Genomic DNA, 21,378 nt, shown 5'->3' with positions numbered 1-21,378 from the left:
TGAATTGAGAGGTGCTGTAAGTGTAAAATATATACCAGATTTCGAAGACTCATATAAAAAAAATGTAAAATAGCTCAATCATTTTTTATATTGATAGTACATGAAAATAATATTTTGATATACAGAATTAAATAACTATATGTTATTAAAATTAATTTCATGTTTATTTTAATCTTTTTGTGTGGCTAACTAGAAAATTTTAAATTCCATAATGGTTTGCATCATATTTTAACTGGACAGCACTGGTCTAGAGCATCAGAACCAATGCTGGAACAGAACTTGCTTCTAGGTTTGTGTTATGTTCTACTTAATCATGCTGCTGCTATTGCCTACGAAGCACAGCTGCTTTTGGATGGATCTGTTCATTCAACGTTCACTGAACACCACCAAATGTATGGTGGTGAGTGAGGTATTATGGATACAGTAATAATCATAAAAATTAATACTGAGCGCTTACCATGGTACCATCTTAAAAACTTTCAATCTTACTAAATTCCCACAGTAACCCTATGAGGTAGGTATTATTAATATCTTCATTTTGCAGCCAGCGCAGTAACTTGCCCAGGATCACACAATTAGTAAGAGGCAGAGCTGAGTCTTGAAGCCAAGCAAGTGGATTCTGAAGTCTGTATTGTACACTGAACCCCTGGGTTCAATAGGTAGGGTTCCTGCCTCTCAGGGAGCCAGCCAGGAAGATAGAGAAACCCCATAATAACATAATAATACAGTGTGAAAAATGAGAGAGAGAGAGAGAGTGTGTGTATGTGCTTGTGTGTGTTTGGGGAGGGGTAGGATTAGGGAAAGCTTCCTAGAAGAGTGACATTTCAGCCAAATCTCAAAAGGATGAGTTGGATTCAGTATGAGAAAAGGACAGTGAAAGACAGAAATACTTTGGTATTTTGCCTTGTAACTAAAACTAATTACTGACCAAGTAGAATTATTTTTGTAAGGGTGGAGTGTTCTTCTATTTGGCGTTACCTACTGCCTCCTAAGGGCAACGTGGATGCTCCTAGTCAAGATCAAAGTAAGCAAGTGCGAGTCATTTCTTGGAGCTCTGGAGCACAACTGGAAGAGATGTGAAAAAATGCGAAAGCCCTGCCCTCCTGCCATCCTCCATTTTCCATGAAGTTTCCCGATGACCTGGCTTCCAGGTGATAGACAAATTGGGTGTAGGGTTGGTTTCTATTGTGGATCATAAATAGGAGTAAGCGCTCATAGATCTAAGAGGGAGGGACAGAGTAAGAGGAAGAGAGAATCAGGTAAAGTCTTAAAAATGACTTCTACTTACAGTGTCATAATTTTGTTCTAAGAAGTCTGCTACCAACACTTTATGTCTGGTTAGTAAATCCTAGAAAAAGAACAGCCAAGTGAAACAAAATTATTATAGCTAATAAATTTACAACTCTTTCAGTCCATTAATTTGAAACTGTTATATAAAGTTTCAGAAGAATATTTTGGTGTACACCACAAAATTATTTCCATTCTTAGTTTAAGATGTGAAACACATTTGTTTCAAGTTAAAAATAATCGAGTATTTTAAATTCATATTATTGTTAGATTTATGATAGAAATAATTTAACTAGTGAAACAAATGGCACCTGAGACGACTTTACAGTATATTTCTTCAAGCCATAATTCTGCATTGTGATTATGATATAAAAAATATTCAAATACAGTTTACGATGATCTTTTAAAAAGGTCATTAAGAACTAATCATACTTTAAAAAAAGAATTCTGAATGGCCTAAAACCATATCTCACAAGTTAACTTAACAGATTTTCAAGGAGTTTAACCTTTACTTTTTTTCTTAACCACTTTTAAAACAGAAGTGGCTAGAACGCTGGGAAGCACAAGAATGACATTTAACGGTGCCATCTCAGGATCATCCGGCTCCCAGGCTAATGGGCTGTGAGATGCTGTGCAGTTACTAAGTAGCACAATGCAGCCTTTCAAAGCTGAAGACAAGTAGCCAGATCTTATTACAGACATAACTCTCAGAAAACTGAACAAAAGCATAAAGGAACATTTCACTGTCTTCAACTCACACCTAAATTATATCCTTAATTCACCCTAATGTTGAAAGAAAACAAGCCTCACCTAATCCCTTTTATATGGTTAGAGGCTAAAATCCCTGTCTAGGTACCATCAGAATTTAATTAAAAACAACAAGAATTTTAAGGTTTTCCAAAATAAATTCTTATACTTTAATACATATTTAATTAAAACTTCCTAAAAGCATATAGAAGATACACAACAAGAGAAAAAGAAGGTAGCAGTAACAATAAAACCCACCTATTTCTATTTTTAATAAAAAGTAAAATATTTAAAGCATTTTGCACTGTAATTTTCAAGTTCAAAAATAAGGACACTAGCTATTAATTTCATTTCATATTACTTATTGTCACAACTTTGGGCCTATCAGTGGAAATATGGTACTTTTTTTCCAGCAAGACATTCAGTACTGTTCTGGAACTGGAATTTTAAAATGGGGAAACCTTCTATAGGAATTCATTCTCAGCCTGTCCAAAGTCAAAATTCAAACTAGTTCCTCTATCAGGGGACCCTGAGAGAGTAAGGTAGTTCCACAGCATCCTTTGGGGTCCCTAGTCTTTTTCTAAGTGGATATTTGGGATGCCTAGTTTTCAGACATCCCTTTCCCTAATCTCCTGAGCAGTGTCAGTGATCTGAGTGGTTAACCTGAGTTGACCCAGGTTAGAAAGCGGTTCTCTCCAAGGGCTGTAGCAGAGACTGGATTGCTGCTCCCGTGGGAGTTCCCCACCTGTTATAACCAGTGTCAGCCCCGAGTGTGAAGCCTACGCTCTCCCACAGCTGCAGGGCCTGCACACACAGTGATGGTGGCAACAGAAAGCATTTTGCAGAAGAGTGCTGCCTCAAAAGGTTTTCCATTCACTATACTTAGTGTTACACCAAAGAAACAGGAATTAGGAGGGAGTTCTGTTAGCAGCAGCTCATTCAAATTCCAAGGGAAAAAAACTTGAAATAACTTAAAAATCCAACAATAGAAAAATAAAATATGGTAGGGTAGCGTTCCTTCAGCTCACGTATACGACGGATACAGCCAACAAATGATTTGCTCTCTCTCTCACACACACACACTCCAACACTTGAGTGTGTATATATTATAGATTCACAGATATACACTCAAATTGATGTCCATAATAAATGTATGCACAAAACTAGAGGGACTATACTATATATATACACAGACACATATATATACACACATACAAACATGCATATATACACATAATACATACACAAATATAACTGCTGCATCATTATAGATCATCTAACTGAGTGGAAAAAAAAAACAACTAGCTAGGATCCTACCCAAAAAAGAAAAAGCAGAGAACTACAAAGAAAAATAAAGTTCAAATTTTAAAGAATTTAAAATTTAAAGAATTATTTGAAATAGTGTACTCTTTCATCCTACCTCCTAACAATTCTGTTTTGACAGAACTAAGTTTTGCAGTCTAAGTATAGAAGCAACCACTTCTACCATGTTGATTCTCGGAGGGAGAGATGAAAGAGATCGTAGTGGTACGGAATCTTTCTGGGAAAGGACAATTTGTAGACAATACCATGATAAAAACATAAACTAATAATGTTAAAACATTAATGATTAAACTGGACAACAGTCATCTTGGAGCTCAAAATATAAGTCTAAGAGGTTAAAAACAAAATCCAAAACCAAAATAAAACCAAACTAAAAGCAAAGCAAAGCAAACCAATCAACTGACAAACAAAACCCCTTGAAACAGCTACTTAAAAAAATAGTGACTTATGGTCATTGTTACATTATATCAACCTAGTATTTTGGAAAAATATAGAAGATTGGCATTTCCAATATTGTTGGCATACTAGAAAACTTTTTATGCTTATTTAGATTTTCAAGACCTAAGTTCAATGGAAGATACACTGAAGTACAATCAGAACATAATTTATTTTTGTGATTCAATATTGTACTGAAAATTAAATTGAGCTGAATATATGACAGCAAGATATTATTATCAAGTATAGTTTATTAAATGTTGAAAAATCTTTGAGGATATTTTCAAAAATACATATTCATTTGTATCTGCTTTTTCCCTCCATTAGAGTTTGTTCTACGTTTATAATTATTTGTGAATGCTTACTTATGTTCTTTTAAGAAAGGGATTAACTTGTTTCCATGACAGCAAAGAGTCATGTGATAGAAAAGGGGGAAAAATGAGACTACAGCATCTATTAGTAGAAAACACCTTAGTTCTTTGGACACAGGCATTTTGCTGGAAAGCAACGGAATCATCCTTTGTCTCATATCTCACTCCTTACGTTTGACGCCCCAAGGCCTCTCTAATGTGCTCTAGATAAGCTCTTTTGTGGGGTTCATCTGTAGCCACTCTATAATTTGGGTTTGCCAGGTGAGACTTGTCGCCTGTGACATGGAAGAGGCTCCTGGGTCGCTTTCACAGCACTCTGAGCACAAGTCCATGCTTGCTGCCCTCCCTCCCCCTCCCTCCACCCACCAGTCAACTTGCCTTAGAGTCTGCCCCCAGCTCTTGCCTCTCTCTTTTCCTTCCTTCCCTTCACTCTTTGCTGTCCTTGCCAGTTTTCTTCTTCCTTACTCTGCGTCTCTGTCTTCTTCACACTCCCCTCTTCCCCCTTCTTCCCTTCTCTCTCTCCCTTGCCCTTTTCAGTCTATGCCAGACTTCCAGGCATGGGCTCCTCCTCTCCTCCCGGTTTCCTCAGGGAGAATCTAGGGGGCAGGCAGGACTGAATGGAGACGGAAAACCTGAGCAGCCTGGCGACCACCCCCCTCTTCCACCCAAGATTCTAGATGGGTTCTGTATGTATTTGAGACTTGGCTGAGGCTCTTAGGGAGTGATGGCACTGTAGCTCCTTTCCTCTACTGCCTCGGGCAGCTCAGCCCTGCTCCCAGACCTGCACAGACCATTTGTTAAGACATAGGTGCCACAGTTACCTGTCATCCTCAAATAAGATTCTCCCAGACAGGAGTTCTCGTCAATACAATTTTGCCCATTTCATTTTATTTCTGGAGGTTCCCTGGTTCCCTTTATAGGCTGTGTCTCAGGCAGCCACCCAGCCTTGCCGACCCTTAACCAGGCTACCTTCAGGGCGGAGTCCACTCACCAGTGTACCGTTTGCTTGGGCGCAGCAAGCCCCTCTCACTGCCCCGCCTGCAGGCCTCGCCTCCACTTGGACCCTGGGGTATCCCTTTTCCTTGGCCAGGTTTTCTTCTTCTCCTGAGGCCCCCCTTCCTCCCAATCCACTCCAGTCTCTGCCCTTTCTGCTCCCTGACACTCACACACTTCCTGCCACCATGTGAGCTAAAACACCTTTTATTTTTTTTGAGGAAGATTAGCCTTGAGCTAACATCTGATGCCAATTCTCCTCTTTTTGCTGAGGAAGACTGGCCCTGACCTAACATCCGTGCCCATCTTCCTCTACTTTGTACGTAGGACGCTGCCTCGGCATGGCTTGATAAGCAGTGCGCATGTCCATGCCGGGATCTGAAACAAAGAACCCGGGGCCACTGAGGCACAGCCTGCGAACTTAACCACTTGGCCACAGCCCCACTAATACAACTTTTAATAGACTTAAGGAACCTTCTCAGAACAGGCTAAGTAAATTCCCAGTCTATAGATAATACGTAGTTTTCAGCACAGCAAACCACTGCTTTCACCTTTCTCCACTGCTAGAGAGCTAATAAAAAGAACTACTTAACATCCAGGTCACAGGCAACTTTCAAACCGTGTACAAAAAGTACTAAGATTAAAGTACATATTAATATTAGTATACGAACTATGTCAATATTGTTGAAATATGTATTTAAGATAACATACAAAAAACAAAAAGTCATACATAGGTTATAATTAAGTAAAAATATATATTTATATTCTGAAGGAAGGAAGTAAATTTGGAATTATGTAATGGAACAAGTATATTGCTGAAACGCTTTTAAAGAAACAAATTTGAATATATACACTTAAATGTCTTGCCTATTTTATAATCTACTTGAAAACCTATTTTTTTCAATGATGCTATTATATCATCAGCTCACAATATTTTTGGAATTCCTCTTCTAAAATCACCTTCGGAGCCGATCTGGTAGACATTGAAGAAAATCAGACTATTTTAGTCATTTTAAAATTCATTTTTATTATTATTATAAAAAATAAAAACAGTTCTACCTAACTTGATCACCCACTTTATCCACTAACCTGGATGTCAAATAGCTTTTTGCTGTTTCCAAAACTTTTATCTGCCCTCAAAGGATAGAGACTTGCCGTTATTGAAAAATGAACATGCCACAGACATTGATACCAATTTCAAAATTAAATAATGGCAGGATCATAAGAATAAATAAATGGTTTTCTGACATAGAAACTCTGAAGGGTGTCATCACTCACTGGATATATAAATTCTAGTATTTTAGTTATAAGTTAGTTATGCTATTTCTAATATGCTCTCTAAACTTTTTTTTTTTGAGGAAGATTAGCCCTGAGCTAACATCTGCTGCCAATCTCCCTCTTTTTGCTGAGGAAGACTGGCCCTGAGCTCACATCCGTGCCCATCCTCCTCTATGTTATATGTGGGACGCCTGCCACAGCATGGCTTGACAAGCAGTGCCATGTCCACACCCGGGATCTGAACTGGCGAACCCCGAGCCGCCAAAGAGGAACTCGCCAACTTAACTGCTGCGCCACCAGGCCGGCCCCTCTCTAAACTTCTTTTTAATGGTCAAACTCACAGAAACAGAAAGTAGCATGGTGGTTGCTAGGAGCTGGAGGGAGGGGGAAATGGAGAGTTGGTTAATGAGTGTAAAGATATGAGTTTCAGTTTTACAAGATGAAAAAGTTCTGAAGATTGATTGCATAACAATATGAATATAGTTTAACACTACTGAACTTTACACTAAAAAATGGTCAAGATGGTAAACTTTATGTGTATTTTACCACAACTAATATTTAAAAATTTTTTTTTAATTATTGAATTTATTTCCTATATAATAACAAAATAGGTAATGTTTATAAATATACACATAACTATGAAAAAATAACAATATAATAACAATATAATTATTAGCATAGATTTTACCTTGTGGGAATTTAAAATTACACTGATAAAATCATGTGATATCTTTCACGGTCAAAGATGTAATTCTCTATCTCCCTTCACTGCCCAGTTCCTTTCCCTGGAGGAAACTACTGTCACTGCTTCCCAGATAGCCTTCCACAAGTATTTAGTGCAAATGCACCTTGAGCAGCAGCTTATACTCTTTGTTTTTACCATAAATGAAAACATGCCATACACACAGGACTACATGTTCATTTTCACTTAAATACTGGCATTCAGTTCATATGAGTTTGTGACAAGTATTTTGAGCTGTTTTTTTCCACATGCGACAGGTTGGCCTAATAGATTGCATTCATTTACTGAATCCTCTTTATGATCTATATCATATACAGTTGGCCTTGCTCAGACCTAAAGAACAGAATTTTCTGCTTTTTAAAGTTAAGTTGGCTCTTCAGAGGCCAAATGACTTTAAATGCTGAAAGTAAATGACTTAGCTGATTCAGAAAAAAAGAAGCATTACCTTAAAAGTAGCAAAGGCGTCTGAAGCAATATCAAATGTTGACAACTCCACATACTTAAAGAAATCTCTGAATTGATCAGAAAAGAGGACAATTTTGGCAAGTGGTTCATGTCGAATACATTCTCTCAGCATAATTCCACAGCGTAAGGCAATCTGTGGGGCTTCATATCTAAAGCATAAGCAAGAGAGAAATAGAGAACTCTGTTATCCTATTAACAAAATAATATTAATGGTTTTAAAAGAACAATTTCAATACTGCTGTTAATGGAAGCATAGATACCATTTGTCACAGTTGATCCAAACACCATTTATTCAATATCCACAGAACATCTATCGATGTGCCTGGCACTACTCCAGAGGCTGGGTTCACAGCACTAAGCATGACAAGGTCACTGCCTTCCCAGCATTCATATTTTAGTGAGGGTGTGTCTGGTGGGGAGGAACAATGAAGAGATAACTTCATATACTGAGAAGTGCTATGGAACTGAAGACAATAAAATAGGTACATTATAGAGTATGACTATTTAATTTACTTTACTCCACTTTAGACTGAGTGCTCAGGAAAGGGCAAAGTTTTCCAGGCAAAGAGAACTAACCATGCAAAGGCTCCAAGGCAAGAACCAGCTTGGGGAGTTAGAAGAGGAGAATTAAGGCCAGTGTGGTTGGAATGTAGGGGGAAGAGGAGTGAATGGTGTGAAAAGAGGCCAGAGCCGAGAGGAGGGCAGGGGCCAGATCATATACAGCTTTGCGAGCCAAGGTAAGGAGCTTGGTTTTTATTTTACGTGTGGTAGGAAGCCTTTGGAGAGGTTAAAGGAAGAAATAACAGAGCCTAATCGTATGCTTTGAAAAGTGGGTACCTGTGGAGAATCCACCGCAAAGCAGGGACGAATGGGAGCTAGGAGCTTGAGCGGAAGCCTGGAGGCCAGGTAGGAGGAGGAGCAGAGGCTGAGCTAGAGATGACAGCAGCTCGCACTGGGGTGGTAGTGGTAGGACAGAGGACTGTGGGCAGGGCATGGATATTGTGTGGAGGAGAGTCAACAGGACTTGCTGATGCTGTAGCTGGGATAGGGTGGGGAGTAAATCTGGGGTGAGGGAACTTGAGGATTCAAGAATAATAAAAAAATATTTACAGGAAATTCAGATTCAAGAATAAAATCTCTTTCCCACAACTAATGAAATAGGCTATTTTCAATATCAAATTTATAAATACGTCAGGGAAAGAGCAAAGAAAGATACGTGACAGAACTCAATAAACCAGGGTGTATTTATTCATTTTTGTCCTGTTTTTATGCTGAATAACATTCACAAATATCATTTGAATAGTCCCTGAAAAACTCAAATTAACATTAAATGCTAATATATTCAGATAGGCATGATTCTTTGCAGAATCTAAAAAATGTTAATTTCTCTTAGAAGAAGAATTTGAAAATCAGTCTACTGACACACATGGAGGAGTTATAAGGTGGGGTATTATTGAAGATGTTATAAAGAGGGGATACTTTCCGAAATGTGAAGGAGAAAAACACTGTCATTCACTGATAGAGTACCTAAACATATATAAAATAAAGACTGTTGGCCTAGAGAAAGGACGTAAGGGACAGACAACTAAAATCTAGATTTATTAGTAAGGTATTTATGGACTTGCATAATCTTGCCCTAAACTTAACTTTTCAAATTCATCTCCATCATATTCCCCAATTCCTTGGAGTATGTCATTCTCTCAACCTAGAACACCCTCTCCTTATGTTTCCACCTCTAATATTCTCTCTCATCTTTCCACGTTTAGCTCAAATGCCACCTACTCCTTGAATTCTTTCCTAGTCATCCACCATTCAGAGTTATTCTCTCCCTCCTTCATATTCCTACAACGGCTTGTCTGTGATTCCACTTTAGTACTTTTTTCTTTCTATATTATGTCACATCACAATAAACTGTTATAAATCTGTTTTCTTCACCTTATTACAAATCATTTAATTGCTGGGGATATGTTTTACTTATCCTGTCACCTTCTCCTCTCCTTCTCTACCCTCATCTCCACATGGTGTCTATGTCTTATTTATTTTTACCTCCCCCCATCCTCACCCCAATCTCCAGAGCGCCTAGCATACTGTTTTTCACAAAGTAAGCATACAATGAATTTAATGAATTTCAAACTCTGACAAAAATTCTTAAAACTAGAGGACCCTAATGAGACACAAACTTTGGCTTATGCAAAAAGTTGTATGATCTCTAGCCAATGTTTTCTCATTTCTTAATTCAATTTCCAAACTGAGACTGTCTATAAAAAGTTTCAACTCCAACTTTTGTATATAAGTACTCCTCTTTTTCCTTTCATTTGGTGAAGCTTATTGGAACCATCTGTGATGCACTGACTATTCTTGAAAACCATGAGATTATTTTAAAAAATACCCCCCTGGGTCAGAATACTTATTCCATCCTAGTAGTTTGTTCCCAAGAGTGGAAATGTCATTCTCTGAGATGACAACTTCTTAAAGTTAGGAGTACATTGGGATATATAGGGAAATTCCTAACTTTCATCCATAATTCACATATATCATTTCAACCTGACTACCCTTCAGGATATTGACTTTTGATGGTCTGTTGTCTACTGTATAAAGACGTGCTTCATAAATTGAGCCTATCAAGTTTCAAATCTCAGTAACATTGACATCATTAGGTTTGGTAAAGAATCAATATTTATCTCATTTATCCTATTCGACTTATGGATAAGGTTCCGGAGATCAGGGATTGTTTGTTGAACAGCATTTTACGAAACTTTTTCAAGTACTGACTGACTTTCTTTGTAACAACTCAGTAACAACAAAAGTCATTTCCCCCCTTACATAATATAATCTGTTTTCTTAAATTGAGATATTCTCTCACAAGATCTTTCTTCTAACCATTTTCAGTGTAATGTTTCCTGTAGCTGACTGGTGGGTGAGATAATTGCCCTTATATTTCAGCTTTCATTAAATTTGAAAGAGATCTTATATACTGTGATTATTTGAATAAGCATGCATATGTAACTTTGCGCCTTCTCCACACCCATACAGTTAATTATAGTCTAGACTATATGATCCAAACTATAAATCAGAAGGAAGATATGGTTCATTCTATAAAAGAGTGATTCAACATTCAGTGGATTAACCTTTATTGGCAACCCGCCATTAAGTTAGTCACTGTGGAGAAATAAAGGCTTTCTCAGACAAACAAAAGCTGAGGATGTTCATCACCACTAGACCTGCCCCACAAGAAATGTTGAAACGAGCCCTCCTACCTGAAATAAAGTACTCCAGCCAAAAAAAGGGGAGGAGGTGTCAGGGAGATAGAGGAAACACACAGTAAAATATTGATGGTTATTAAGACTTTCTACTTTTGTACCCAGTTGAAAATTTTTGTAATAAAAAATTTTAAAAAATTGTAATAAAAAAATTCTCCTATTGGGAGAAATTTATGATTTTAATATCAGACTTCTGGAACACCTTCCATTGACCATGATTCTTTACAGATCACTGAGAGGAGTTTGCTTAGTGAGCTCATCCCCAAGCTCTCTCAGTGCCCTGGAATGTTGCTTGTCTGGGCCAGGAGAAAAGTTCGTTTAAGAGAAAGTCTTTACTTAAAATCTTTTCATAAAATGTGGGCTCCAAATCCTTTATACTATGTTTTGAATCCCATATCCAGATGATTCTCTTTGATGGATAAGTATCAATTTATTTCTATCTTAAACACGCTTTATGGTTAGACTTAGGTTCAATACAGCACATTACCATCATATTCCTAAATAACAGCATTGTTTGATGTGTGAATGCACCAATCAAGTTACGTCCTAAGTTTTTAAGGAACTTTACAAGAGATAATTCAGTAAAAATGCTAACCTTTAAGAAAGGGCTAACTCTCTAGCATTACAATGTAAGCTAGAAATAGTGACACATAAAGTGGATTCTGGTGCAATTGTCCCACTTAGGGCTTCTTGTTGTCTACCCTGTCCTCAGGGTTTTCTAGAATTCCCTCTCCCTTCACATCTGAACAGTCCTCAAATCTTATTAAGGATCTATTAATGGAAAAAAACATGGGATTTATAAACAGATCTGGACTGAAAACTTGGCTCTGTCACTTATTAGCTACATAACCTTTGAGCAACAGCCTTATTCTCTCTAAGGTTTAATTTCTTCATCTGTAAAATGGTAAGAAGGCTTACAAACTTAGTTTAAAATGGTAAAAAAGCCTTCAAACTTAGTTTGTAGCCTTACAAACTAAATATTAACTTTTCAGAAGAAATGGGAAGATATTTTATAAAACTTTCCAAATGAGCCAGATTTGAGGGAGTTACCCTTAAAATAAACAATTCATATTTTTCTATTGTGTGCTATAATTACATGAAAATAGAGTCTTAGAATAGAAATATGTATATTAAGAAAGTGGCTTTTTAATTAAAGAATAAAAAATTATTTTCTCTACGTATTAGAAAAATGAATGAAGCTATTTAAGTTTTCTTAAATACAGGAAAAAAGGGCATATAATTATCTATTACAAATTATCCATTAAAATAGTATCACTGGTAAATATAGGTGATTAATAAGTAGAAAGATTCATATTTCGAATATAAGGAAGATTTCTACTTACATCAATTTAATAGTTTAAGAAACTGAATGACCTGTTGTATCAAATAATTTGTGTAAGAATAGTAACCATTCGAATTCATCACAACATTCACCATTAAACAGGCCATAGACACATTTCCAAATAACTAAAGATTTAACAAAGATACATAAAGATATACTGATAATTCATACTCAGTAAACTTTATACGTAATCCTAATTTTAAAAAAGCCAAGGCTCCACAAATTTTACAGAGTCACATACAAATAAACATAATCCAGCAATAAAAATCCCTTAAAAGAGGTTCCAGTCTTTATACGTATCTCACAAAAATATCAATTTATAACCCACAGCATGACATCTCACACTCCCCTCCCTCCTCTAATTCACTCTGCAGCTACTCTGGAGCCTCCCACCATTAAACCTCCAAAACCCTCTCCTGATGCTGATGGGTTACCTCCCTCCGTTCCTTCCTCCTCATCTCCAAGTCTTGTTTGTGCAAGTGGACATAACCTCTAGCTTAGTCTAGTTCCCCTGCCTGGCTTCCAATCACCAGCTCTTTTCTCAACTCGCTCCATTCAAAGAGGGGGAAGGGGCAAACCAGGGACAATCATACATTAATGAATCCTGTGCACAACACAAATGAAAAAGGCTTGCTACAGATCTGCAAATATGTTCCAGCAGTTAAATTATTAATGAATAACAATTAGAATTAGTTGTTTATCTTGTCTCACTATTCTAGAAAGGGAAAATAAAGTTTTTCTCAATGTAAGCTGTCATTCTTTACCAACTTAATTTTAAAAATAAATATCCAATTATGCTGTTAATATCTTCCACAAAGCATATATAATGTATAAGTGTATAAAATGTATATACATTCTCCCATATATAAAAGGAATGAATTTAATTTTAAATTACCCTGAAGCCATACTTTGTAATTTATTGGATTGCCTTTCCTCTTCATTAAACTGAATTTTTAAAACTTAGCAGTACTAATTGTCATATGTTTATAATTTCCTTGGGAAGAAGATATCAAATCCATGTCTTTAGCAGAACCACTTATATCTGGTAAGGCTCTTTGCACAAAATAAACACAAGGCAGTTGTCATTACCAACTGCTATTCAGTGACAGCAGCTACATGAGGTCCTCCAGACTACCAATCTCCACTCCAAGAATGAAGCTCACAGAGCCGCATGCGTCCCTTCACACAGTGACCCCGCAGTGGAAGATACTGTTCTAGATCACCCACACCACTACTCTTCTGCATCAGCTGACATGATCTCCAGTATATTTTTAGGACAATACATTTCAGCATTCTCAAGGGATCATTTATTTACAAACTAAACTTTAAATGACTATTGATTTATCTTCACTTCCTGAAACACAAATCTGATATGCTTCCTCTCCTAAAACTCTTCAATGGCTCCCCATTTCCCACAGGCTATGTCAAATGCTTAGCTTAACATTTTAGAATCTCCAGAAGTGGGTCCAAATTGATCATTTTGGCCTTATCCACCAATGAAGAGCTGTGCAGATGATATCCCAGTGGGTCCATTAAATCTTGTAGATCCACCTGAGCTGGAAATGTGCGCTTTCCTTTACATTATTATTCTGACACTTATATATGACTTTAATTATATTTGTTTAAAATTGTACATATATTTCAATGTGAACTGTAGCTCTTAAGAGGGAAAGAGACAATAATTTCTTAGAGTAATAATTACTGATTATCATGTGCTAGGTCTGTGCTTTGCAAGCATTATTTCATTGAAGAATCACAACAACCTACTGAAATAATTATTGTTATTATCTCCATATTGCATTGAGGAAACCAAGACTTAAGGAAGTTAGTAACTTGCCTAAGGTCTTATAGCAATTAAGTAGCAGAACCCTGAGTGAAAATACAGGTCTGTGTGACTATGCATAGTCAAGGCATATAATTATATTATTTTAGTGTGAAGATAATATTACAAATTGTATTCTTATTTTACAGATAAGGAAACTGAGGCTTGGAAAGGTGCAGTGACTTGCCAAAGGTCACAAAGCCAAAAAGTGTAAGAGACCAGAAAAAGGATTAAACAGAGAACAAAAAAGAGTTCTTATAAATTAAAAATAGGGTAGCTGAAATGAAAATTCAATAGAGTTGATCTTGAATAGGAGATAAAATTAAGAACATCTTCTGACAAATAAAACAAAAAGACAAAGAAATAGAAAATAGAAGAGATAAGAAATCAATCCCAGAGATTTAACTCTAATCTGAGATCTAGAAAGTGAGAACAAAAAAATGGAAGAGAAGAAATTTTCAAAGAAACGATCTGTGACAGAGAATGTTAGTTGTCCACCGAAACCCACTCTCTTCTTCCTGAGCACTAGACTACATTTCTCAGGTTCCCTTAGGAATTAAGGCGCCAAGTGACTAAGTGCTCTCAAACGGAACATGAGCGGGAGTGACGTGAGCCATTTCCAGGCCTGGCTCATAAATTCTCCCATGTAATTCTGCCTTCCTGTCGGCCGAAGTGGCAACAAATTGATCTTAGGAACCACGTGTTGAAGGAACCTCAGCTGACCTAGAATATCTGCTCTGCACTGTTACACGAGAAATAAACTTATCTTGTGGTGGACCCACTCCTTTCTGGGGTCTATTTGTTACCAAGTTTAAGGTTTGTTAAAAGTTTAGCCTACCCTAGAAAATTCATGATACAAGTATATTTCCGTTTGCAGAATTGAAAGATACAATTCTCCAGTAAAAACAATATTTTGTGCTAAAAAACAAAATAATCATAGTACACTACTTTGGTCAACAGTGAATAACAATTACATAACCTTAATAATTTTATTGTGATTTTTTTATAAAGTAAAAAATTACGATAAATTATATTGGGAGGATAAGAGGAAGAAATGTGGAGTAACGATAGCGGTGAAAAAACTAAATTATCATCTAGTCTATGAGAAAGTCAAAAGATAGTTTTTAAAATTGGTAAATCAAAAGATTAATATATGGGGCTGGCCCTGTGGCTGAGTGGTTAAGTTCACGCGCTCCGCTGCAGGCGGCCCAGTATTTTGTTGGTTCGAATCCTGGGCGCAGACATGGCACTGCTCATCAGACCACGCTGAGGCAGCATCCCACATGCCACAACTAGAAGGACCCACAACAAAGAATATACAACTATGTACTTGGGGGGCTTTGGGGAGAAAAAGGAAAAAAAATAAAATCTTAAAAAAAAAAAAAGATTAGTATAAGCCCATTATTTGTAATATACAGGTAAACATCAGATGAACAAATAAAAAAGATGAAACTTGTTGTCTTTGGGTAACGGGACTGAGGAATAGAGAAGGAAGAAGCAAAGAGCTGCTGTTCGTTGATAGATCTGATTTTTAAACTACGTGGTATGTATCATTTTCATACAATTGAACGTCGAAAAATGTATGAGAGTGTTTGGAAACTGAACGCAGATGAGATGGACTAGGTACAGAACATCACGCTAGGTTTGAGACGGTAGAGTAGAAGGACAGGGAAGGGGGGAAGAAGACAGTCTGCTCTCCCCAAGTCTTACTACATCCAGATCTCCGGCCTTCAGGAGTTAGAGGCCTCAAAATCTCCACGAAACATTTATAAATGAGCATCCATAAAAAGTAATAACCAGGGATTCTATTCTCTGGCTAGACTTGAGTTTTTTGGCTGTCCTATGGTCCTATATACACACAGTATTATTTACTCTATCCCCACGTGGAAGTATATCATCTTGGCAGACGCTAGCCATTGGAAGAACTGTGTGTGCGTGTGTGTGTTTGTGTTTGTTTAATGAAGGGATTCTGCCTCATGCAAACAGGAAAAGGGTAACTGGGCAGCTAGGAACAGGGCAGATTGGGAAACACAAGCAATAAAATAGGAAGAGACAGAAATAAGAGGAAGGCAGAGGAAAGAGAGGCAGTAAATGGAAGGAACTTTATTTAGAAACATGATGCAAAGAAAGGATTTTGCTGCAGCTGAAGTAATCAAGGAGACATGGATTGGAAGGTTGACCTCAAGCACGGCAAATACCTTTACTGTGATTACAAAAGAGAACCCATCAGATCTCAAATGAGGCTAACGCTATATACTTTTAACAATTATTCTAAACTCTAACCTACTTTAAAGGAAACCATGCACCTACCCTTTGAGGAGCATAAAGAGGATATGAGGATGAGCACTAATGTACTCTACGGTAGGACTCCGAGTGCCTATCTGTCTTCTCAGGATGTTGTTAAATATCTGGGTCACATCTTTTTTTCCCTGTTAAAAAAACAAACAACCATTAAACTGTACACTTTAAATGGGTGAATTGTATGGCATGTGAATTATATCTCAAAAGCTGTTTATACACACACACACACAAACAGAAATAGCACTGTCCTTTATAACATGCAAAAACATTAATTTACTCTTTATTTATCTTTAATTAGCTGTGCTTTCAAACACAGAGTGTACAAAATGGATGCAGCTCCTTTCCACAGGATTTGCACTGTGGGAAATTTAACAATTAGAGGTCTATTTCTCACAGTAGTCCATGAAATGGCACAGAAGAAAATAAAATAGTAGTGAATATGAATTCTTTATTGTTTTTACCTTTTAGCTTTATTTAAGAAGAAAATCATGACTAACTTTTTTAAACATTCATAAAAAAGGAGGGTAAAATAGATGAGAAAACAAAGATTTTAGGAAATGTAGGTTAGACTCAAATGTCTTTTTCTTAGATATACTTCTTGGTAACCTTTTCCCCTCTATCCATTCCCCTTCCACCTCGATGCATTAAAAAAATGTGAGTTTTCTATCAGGTGGATATATTTGACTTAGCTGATCGTAAGAAATTATATCTAGCCTAGATGAACAGAAGCAACCACTCAGTTCTAGTAGCCTGAGCCAGAGAAACTATAGCCAGTCTTGGATAGGGCTTCTTAGAGTCCTCACATACAAGACTTCCACTCTTCCACACTCTACAACCCGAGGCCAGCCTGCTTCTCCATCTGAAGCTCCAGATTGAACAGGAGTTGATTAAACAGAAAATAAGGACAAGAATGACATTCCATTCTCAATTATTATGGTCCTGATTCTGGTCTTTATCTCTTAACTGAACTATTAAAAAGCGTCATCCAGCTATATCTTCCATTTCAAAGCATCCTTCAGTCTGCAGAGTGAGCTAGCTAGAAATGCAAATCCGACCATGCCATTCTCCTCTCTTAAGCTCTTCAACATCTCCCTTTTGCTTAGAAAAAAGCTAAGGCCTTCCACGACCTGGCCCTTGCCTACTTCTCCAGCCTCATCAGCTACCTCAAACTTTCCAATTGCTACTTTAAGTTCTATTAATACCAAATTGCTGTACTACATACACTTACACACAATCTTTCATGCTTCTATACCTTTGTTTATACTCTTCCATTTGTCCTGAATGCTTTCCCTTCCTTCCTTTTTCTAGCTAATTCTTAGTCATTCTTTACGATTCAATTCAGAGTATTTGCCTCTAGTGTAAGTGCCCCTCTCTGTATGGCAATATCCTTTGCCTACATTGATCAGTACCCCTACCTCCACTTTTACCACCATCACAGCAGCAAACATTTATTAAGTACTTACTCTGTGCCAGACATTTATGCTAAGAGCTTTATGTGTATTGTCCAATCCTCACAACAGCCTTATAATGTACATATTATAAGTAAGGAAATCAAGAACTAGCAAGGTTATTTTACCCAGACAGAACGTGGGAGAGCCAGGACTCCAAACCAAGTTGACGCAATCCAGAGTCTGGGTTCTTAGCCATCATACTAAACTGATTTCAACACTGAACATAGTCTATCAAAATGAATGAGTTTCATCTAACCTCCTCATTGTACTCTCAGCTCTCAAGGACACAGGCCACATTTCAATGCTCATATTAGGGCCCAGTATATACCAGGCATTAGATATTTATTGGACTAATTTACGAGTTTAGAGGTATAGCCATCGATAAATCCTTTATCACAAACATAGGCCATTGATCTCTCTTATCTATTAATGTGGGACTTTTTTTTTTTTTAAAGATTGGCACCTGAGCTAACAACTGTCACCAATCTTCTTTTTTTTCCTGTTTTTTCTTCCCAAATCCCCCCAGTACATAGTTCTATATTTTAGTTGTGGGTCCTTCTAGTTGTGCTACGTGGGATGCTGCCTCAATGTGGCCTGATGAGCTGTGCCATGTCCACGCCCAGGATCCGAATCAGCGAAACCCTGGGCCGCCATAGTGGAGTGCGCGAACCCAACCACTCAGCCACGGGGCTGGCCCCAGGATTTCTTTCTCTTCTAAGGTTGAATAATATTGGTGTGTGCTTGTGTGTATGTGTGTGTGTATGTGTGTATATATATCTACACATACATATACACATTTACTTTATCCATTCATCTGTTGACAGACACGTAGGCTGTTTCCATACCTTGGCTATTGTGAATAATGCTGCAATGAACGTGAACATGGGAGTACTGGTATCGCTTCAAGATAATGATTTCATTTCCTTTGGGTATATACCCAGACATGATACTGCTGAATAATTATGGTAGTTCTGTTTTTAATTTCTTGAGGAATCTCCATACTGTTTTCTATAGTGGTTGTACCAGCTTACATTCCCACCAATAGTATACAAGGGTTCCTGTTTCCCCACATCCTTCCCAGCATTTGTTATGTCTTTTCTTTTTGATAGCCATTCTAACAGGTGTGAGGTAATATCTCATTGTGGTTTTAATTTGCATTTCTCTGATGATTACTGATGTTGAGTACTTTTTCATGTATCTGTTTGCCATTTGAATGTCTTCTTTGGAAAAATGTCTATTCAGGTCCTTTACCCATTTTCTAATTGTGTTATTTGGTTATTTGCTACTGAGTTGTATGAGTTCTTTGCACATTTTAGATATTAACCCCTCATCACGATATGTGGTTTGCAAAAATATTCTCTTCTATTCCATAGGTTGCCTTTTCATTTTGTTGATGGTTTCCTTTACCGTGCAGCTTCCTTGTTTCATGTAGTCCCACTTGTTTACTTTTGCTTTTGTTGCCTTTGCTTTTGGTGTCAAATCCAAAAAAATCATTGCCAAGACCAATGTCTAGGACCTTACTCTCTGTTTTCTTCTAGAATTTTATGGTTTCAGGTCATATGTTTAAGTCTTAATCTATTCTGAGTTTATTTTTTGTGCATAGTGTAAGATAGGGGTCCAATTTCATTCTTTTGTATGTGGATATCCAGTCTTCCCAACACCAATTATTGAAGAGACTATCCTTTCCTTATTTTATATTCTTAGCTCCTCTGTTGAAAATTAATTGACCATATATACATGGGTTTATTTCTAGGTTTATATTTTGTTCCAATGATCTATGTATCTGTTTTTATGCCAGTACCATACTTTTCTAATAACTTTGTAAAATAGTTGGAAATCAGGAAGTGCTAGGCCTCCAGCTCTGTTCATTCTCAAGATTGATTTGGTTACTCAGGGTCTTTTGTGGTTCCACACAAATTTTAGGGTTGTTTTTTCTATTTCTGTGAAAAATGTCATTGAAATTTTGATAGCGATTGCAATGAAGCTGTAGATCACTTTGGGTAGCACTGACATTTTAACATTAATAATAATTCTAATCGGTGAACACAGAGTTATCTTTCCATTTATTTGTGTCTTTTTCAATTTCTTTCAGCAATGTTTTATAGTTTTCAGTGTACAGATCTTTCACCTCCTTGGTTAAATTTATTCCTAAATATTTTGTTCTTTTCGATGCTACTGTAAATAGAATTGTTTTCTTAATTTCTCTGATTGTTCATTGTTAGTGTATAGAAACAAAACTAAGTTTTGTATATTGATTTTCTATCTGTGACTTTACTGAATTCATTTATTAGTTCTAACAGTTTTTTGGTGGAGTCTTTAGGATTTTCTCTATATAACATTACATCACCTGCAAATAGGGCAGTTTTATTTCTTCCTTTCCTATTGGATACCTTTTATCTCTTTTTCTTGTCTAACTGCTGTAGCTAGAACTTCCAGTAGTATGTTGGGTAAGTGGTGAGACTTGGCATTCTTGTCTTGTTCTTGGTCTTAGAGGAAAAGTTTCCAGCTTTTCACCATTGAGTATGTGTTAGCTGTGGGCGTATCATATATAGCCTTTATCATGCTGAGGTACAGTCTTTGCATACCAAATTTGTTCAGAGTTTTTATCATAAAAGGATGTTGAATTTTATTAATAAGCTTTTTCTGCATCTACTGAAATGATCATATGATTTTTATCCTTAATTTTGTTAACATTTTGTGGTGTATCACATTGCCTGATTGAACCATCCTTGCATCTCAGATATAAGTCCCACTTGATCACGGTGTATGATCTTTTTAATGTACTGTTGACTTTGCTTTGTTAATATTTTGTTGAGGATTTCTGCATATATGTTCATCAGGAATATGGGCCTATGATTTTCTTTTATTGTAGTGTCCTTGTCTGGCTTTGGTATCAAGATAATGCTAACATCATAAAATAAGTTTGGAAGTGTTCCTCCTTTTCTATTTTTGAAAGAGTGTGAGAAGGACTGGTATCAATTCCTTTAAATGTTTGGTGAATTCACCAGTGATGCCATCCACTCTTGGACTTTCCTTTGTTGGGAAGTTTTTGATTACTAATTCAATCTCCTTATTAGTAATTGATCAGTTCAGATTTTCTCTTTCTTTTTTTTTTTTTTTTGAGGAAGATTAGCCCTGAGCTGACTACTGCCAATCCTCTTTTTGTTGAGGAACACTGGCCCTGAGCTAACATCCATGCCCATCTTCCTCTACTTTATAAGTGGGAGGCCTACCATAGCATGGCTTTTGCCAAGTGGTGCCATGTCCACACCCGGGATCCAAACCGGTGAACCCCGGGCCGCCAAGAAGTGGAATGTGCGAACTTAACTGCTGTGCCACCAGGCCGGCCCCTCTATTTCTTTATGATTCAGTCTTGGTAGGTTTTATGTTTCTAGGAATTTACCCATTTCTTCTAGGCTGTCCAATTTGTTGGCATATAATTGTTCATAGTAGTTTCTCATGATTCTTAGTATTTTTGTGTTATCAATTGTCATCTCTTTTACTTCTGATTTTATTTATGTGAGTCTCCTCTCTTTTTTTTCTTAGTTAGTCTAGCTAAAG

The 21,378-nt window shown here is 37.0% G+C and overlaps 1 protein-coding gene across 16 annotated transcripts in view; it reads right to left on the bottom strand.

The window, feature by feature from the left end:
* CAB39L (calcium binding protein 39 like) overlaps window positions 1–21,378 on the bottom strand; it is a 148,127-nt gene that overhangs the window by 34,602 nt on the left and 92,147 nt on the right. For all 16 annotated transcript variants that reach the window (XM_014838938.3, XM_014838939.3, XM_014838937.3 and 13 more), the window contains 3 exons: window positions 16,376–16,494; window positions 7,622–7,790; window positions 1,289–1,348 (listed from right to left, as the gene is read on the bottom strand). In XM_014838938.3, coding sequence (XP_014694424.1) covers window positions 1,289–1,348; window positions 7,622–7,790; window positions 16,376–16,494 — 348 coding nt within the window. The remainder of the gene's footprint in view (window positions 1–1,288; window positions 1,349–7,621; window positions 7,791–16,375; window positions 16,495–21,378) is intronic.

This window comes from Equus asinus, chromosome 11, assembly GCF_041296235.1.
Source record: "Equus asinus isolate D_3611 breed Donkey chromosome 11, EquAss-T2T_v2, whole genome shotgun sequence".
NCBI classification, from domain to species: Eukaryota; Metazoa; Chordata; class Mammalia; order Perissodactyla; family Equidae; genus Equus; species Equus asinus.
Note: the sequence above shows the minus strand (reverse complement) of the source record. Positions and strands in the feature narration are given on the sequence as shown.